General features: G+C 40.1%; 1 protein-coding gene across 1 annotated transcript; it reads left to right on the forward strand.

Moving 5' to 3' along the window:
* Positions 1-2,145: 2,145 nt before the first annotated feature.
* Positions 2,146-4,627, forward strand: LOC307065646 (ferritin light chain-like; the record flags this gene model as incomplete). Its single annotated transcript, XM_079722536.1, has 2 exons — positions 2,146-2,162; positions 4,105-4,627. The coding sequence occupies 2 exons, from the start codon at positions 2,146-2,148 to the stop codon at positions 4,625-4,627; spliced, it is 540 nt and encodes a 179-aa protein (XP_079578662.1).
* Between the last annotated feature and the right edge of the window lie 627 nt (positions 4,628-5,254).

Raw genomic sequence — 5,254 nt, forward strand, 5'->3', positions numbered from 1 at the left:
CAAACAACCTATACCCACATTATATTTAACTGTGAAAGACTGAATGCTTTCTCTGTAAGATCAGAAACAAGGCACGGATATCTACTCTCACCACTTTTATTAAATATATTACTGGAGGTTCTAGTAAGAAAATAAAGCAAAAATAAATAAATACATAAATTTAAAAGTTAAGTTTTTAAAAAGTTCATTTAAAAGATAAAAGGACTATTCCTACTATGTTGAATAGGAAGGAATATATCCTACTGAATGTTGAATAGTAATATATCCTATTATATTGCCTAAGGAAAAGTAAAACTGTCTGTGTCTGAAGATGAGATGATAATCTAAATGGAGAAAATACCAAGGAATCCACAAAAAGCTTGAGAAATAATATTAGTTTGTAAATGTTTTAGAGTACAAGATCAACACAATTTTATCACATTATATATTAATAACAAATGTGTAGAAGCTTAAAGTAAAATATGTGATGCCATTTACAACTGACCTAAATAAATACTTAAATACAAGCCCACTAAGACATTTATAGGACCTCTATACTGAAAATTACAAAATGCTGATGAAGAAAAATTTTAAAGTCCCAAACAAATAGGGAGACATACCTTGTTCATGGATTAGAAAACACAACATAATAAAGATGTCAATTCTCCCCAAGAGGCTTAACACAATTACTCTTAAAATGCCCTCAAGGTTTTTGCAGATATAGACAAGCTTTTTCTAAGATTTATATGGTAAGAAGAGGCTGAAGAATAGCTAAAACAATTTGTAAAGGAAGATTAAAATGGGAGGAATTAATCCACCCAATTTCAAGACTTTGCAGTAATTTTGGACGGTAGATACATAGATCAATGGAATGGAATAGAGAACCCAGAAATAGACTGACATAAATACATTTAACCTGTTTTTGACAGCAGTGCAAAAGCTATCAAGGAAGAATAGACATTTCAAAAAATGGTACTGAAACAGTTGGACATCCCTCGACAAAAACAAACAAAAAATGAACCTTAACCTAAACCTCCACACCTTACACAAAAATTAAATCAAAGTGGATCATAATCTGAAATGTAAAAGCAGGACATTTTTAGAAAAAGAAATAGGAGAAAATCTTTGGCATCTAGAACTAGGTGAATAATTCTTAGACTTGACACCGAAAGTATGATCAATAAAAGCAAAAACTGATCAATTGGATCTCATCAAAATGAGTTAAAAATGCTTCATAGAAGATCCTTTTAAGTGGATGAAAACTCAAATTACACAGTGGGAAAACATATTTGAAAATCCCATATGAGACAGATGACTTGTATCTATAATATACAAAGAACTCTCCAAACAACTTAAAAAAATCCAACTAGAAAATAGGCAGAAGACAGGAATAGACATTTCATGGAAGAGAATATACACATGGCAAAGAAGCACATGAAAAGATGCTCAACATCATTAGCATTAGGGAAATGCAAATTAAGACCATAATGAGATATCAGAGAATAACTAAAATTATAGTGACAACATCAAATGCTGGCGAGTACATAGAAAAGTTATATCACCTCACTGGTGGGAAAATAAAATGGTTTAGCCACTCTGAGAAACAGCTTGACAGTCTCTTTTAATCCTAAAAGTAGATTCACCCTACAACGCAGTACTTGTACTCTTGAGCATTTATCCAAAAGAAACAAAAACTTAATTAAGTTCCCACAGAAACTTACACATAAATGTTCATAGCAGTTTTATTTATAATAGCCAAAAACTGGCAACTACCCAAATGTCTTTCAATGGATGAATGTTGAAACAAATTGTGATAAAATCTTATGATAGAATACTACAGAGCAACGAAAAGGAACAAATTATTAATATATGCAAAAATTAAAATGAACTTCAAGGGAATGATGCTGAAGAAAAAATTTTTAAAAGCCAATCTCCGAAGATTAAGTAATTCATGATTATGTTTACATATTATTCTTAAAATAACAAAACTGTGGAGATGGAGAACAGATTAGAAGTTGCCAAGGGTTAGAGATGGGGGTAGAAGGTACAGTGGGGAAACTTTGTGAGGTTTTTGTGGTCCCAGTACAAATAATACAGCACTCTTGGTTTTAATCCCTAAAGATGTTTAAAAACAATTCCTAATAAGAGTTGTCCAGATATTTAGCAATGGCAGCAGATTACAGGTATAGCTCCCCAACATGACAACTTCAAAAGAGATTGTACTAATTCAATGCATATGTTAATTTTAAAAAGGCCAGTCACAGTACTTAAATGGTATATATCTTAACGATATTATTCTAAGTGTCTAGCTATACCAGATGGACTAGCAGGATTTTCTGTACATTCAATCTTATTTAAGACAGTAAATCTTATAATAAGAGAGTTCAAAAAAGAAAAAGAAAAAACAACAAACCTCAACTACAGTTGGATATTCTCATAGGAAGATGAGGTGAAAATATGTAGCAGTGGTTCAAAAGCTTAAGCAGTGGCACCTAAATTTGGCTGCATATTAGAATCATCTGAAGCACTTTTTAAAAACCCTCACACTGACTGTTGGTCATCCTAGACCAATAAAATAATTTTAAATCTCCTCAGACGATGCCAGTGTCTAGCCAGAACTGAGAACCAGCGGACTAAGCAGCAGGGGATGTTTCTACAAAGATTTCTTAACAATAAGTCCTTTCACCCAATCAGATTTACCTTCCCACAAAGGGGTAAAGAAGGCTAGATGCTGTCCATACTTGCTTAGCTTTAATTAGCACTTGTGACTTGCCCAAATCCTAGATCATGTTTCCCCTAAATTTCATGTTATTCCCTAAGTTTTTCAAATCCAGGGCTAAGGGGTTTGCCAGGATGAGATTTTAAGTGTTCACACAGGGGAAGTCCCTGGCAAACCAGGACAGCGGTCACTACATTGAAATGTAAAGCATCCTAAATAACCCTGCCACTGCTCCCAGACACTAGTCTGTGCCAACCAGTGGAGAAAAGGCATTCTCCATTACTACCATGGCAAATGCTGCTGTACTTGCCTTGGCTACTCCCTATCTTTTCCAGGCGTCACTCCCCTTCACCTGCTGGTGGACACTTTGGCCAGCTGACAATGCAGATATTTTCAAACTTTAAGGTGAATAAAAATCATATGGAGGGCCTGTTATAACAGAGATCACTGAGCCCCACTAGAGTTGCTGATTCCATAGGGCTGGGATAGGGCCCTAAAACTTGAATATCTGACACATTATCAGGGGACGCTGGTAAAGCTGGTCAGCTTGTTACCGAATGCAGGTTCGTGTGTCTGAAGCACAGTGAGGCCAAACAAGCCTAAAGGTTGGAGTCTGGAGAAGAGAAAGGTTTATTGCAGGATCGAGCAAGGAGAGGGGTGGTCCGTGTTCCAAAACCCCTGAAATCTCCAAAGGATTTCAGCAAAGCATTTTTAAAGGCCAGGTGAGGGAGGGACATCCCAGGGCATGTGATCAGCTCGTGCACAATCCTCTGATTGGCTGATGTTGAGGCCACAAGGCAGGTAACATTATCCATCCTTAGGTGCCAGAAGGTCTGGGGGCTACGTGCTCATGATCATCAAGGAGTTCATTTCTTCCATTGGGTGGTGGTTTTTAGCATCTGAAAACTCAAGAAATATGCCTGAGATACCATTATCTGAGTACTTCAGAGAGAAACTACAATAGAGGATATGGGGGATGGGTCTGTCCTAGGAAGGCCCCATAGGGTACTGCTTGGTTACAAGGTGACCATACTTTGAGAACCACTGCTCTAGTGGCTTGGAATGTTAAGAAAGTAATGGAAGAATCCCTTCCCAGATCTAGATTCTAGTATCACCAGCTATTTTGGTGGGAGGAAGGGTAAGTTTTGTCCTTGCTTGGACTTCTTGTTCATTTATATCAAAGCCTATTTGAGGCAGTGCGTTCGGCAGTCCTGCAGATCTGTCTTTTGCTTCAACAGTGTTTGGAATGAACAGACCCAGGGACGCTCCTTGCTCCAGCCCCCGACCACCCTCCAACCTTTCTTCCTTTCGCAACCTTTGAAATCAGACACTCAGCTATCCTCAGCCTCCAGGACAGGCCAACACCATTCTTTGAGTTTAGCTCCTTATCACTGATCAACCACGAGTTCCCAGGTTCGTCAGAATTATTCCACCGAGGTGGAGGCCGCCGTCCACCGCCTGTTCAACATGCATCTGTGGACACTTACCTCTCTGAGCATCTATTTCGACAGCAACAATAGGACTCTGGACAGTATGGGCCACATTTTTCGCCAACTGGCTGAGGAGAAGTGTGAGGGCGCCCAGCGCCTCTTGAAAATGCAAAACCAGTGCTGCGGCCGCGCCCTCTTCCAGGATGCGCGGAAGCCTTCTCAGGATGAGTGGGGTAAAACCCAGGATGCTGTGGAAGCCGCCATTCTTAGGGAGAAGAATCGGAACCAGGCACTATCGGATCTGCGCGCCCTGGGTCCTGCCCGTGCAGACTCCCAGCTCTGTGACTTCCTGGAGAGCCGCTTCCTGGAGGAGCAGGTGAAACTCATCCAGAAGATGGGCGACCACCTGACCAACCTCCGCAGGCTGGCTGGTCCGCAGGCTGTGCTGGGCGAGTATCTCTTTGAAAGGCTCACCCTCGAGCCAAACAGGAGTCTCTGAAGTCCAGCCGCATCTGAGGAGACCCTCTGGCGTCAGAGCTTCTGCCTGAAGCCCCGCTCTGCAGCCACTAGGCAGCTTTGTAACCGCCCTGGAGCCCTCTCCCAAGCCTTGGACCAAATGGAAACAATAACGTTTTTTGCAGAAGGAAAAAAAAAAAAGCCTATTTGAAATACAAACAGAATAAAGCGAAAAAAAGAAATATATACATATTTTCACGTTCTTTTAACATATGAATTGCCCCACTTTATCTGTGTGAAGTAAGTTTGTTCCCATTATTGGGCTGGTTCTCAAGCTTTGCTGCTCGTTTGAATTACCTAAAGAGCTTTGAAGAAAAACATTGGTGTCTGGGTCCCAGCCCCAGAGATTTTGATTCAGTAGGTCTAGGCAGGAGCCTGGGCACAGGGAGGTCTCAGAGTTCCCCAGGTGATTCTAATGTGCAGCAACTTTGTGAACCACCTCTTGGCTTCAATGCAGCTAGTCATCAGATATTAAATCTAAGACACATGGACTACTAGTGCGTGAGCTCTGTCGCTAGGTGTATTCCATTTTCTTCCTCCTGGAAGATTCGTGCCAGGGAAAATGATTGATAGTTGTGTTACTTCTCTGAAATGGATGGAAATTTCCAAT

This window comes from Hyperoodon ampullatus (assembly GCF_949752795.1).
Source record: "Hyperoodon ampullatus genome assembly, chromosome: 2".
NCBI lineage: Eukaryota > Metazoa > Chordata > Mammalia > Artiodactyla > Ziphiidae > Hyperoodon > Hyperoodon ampullatus.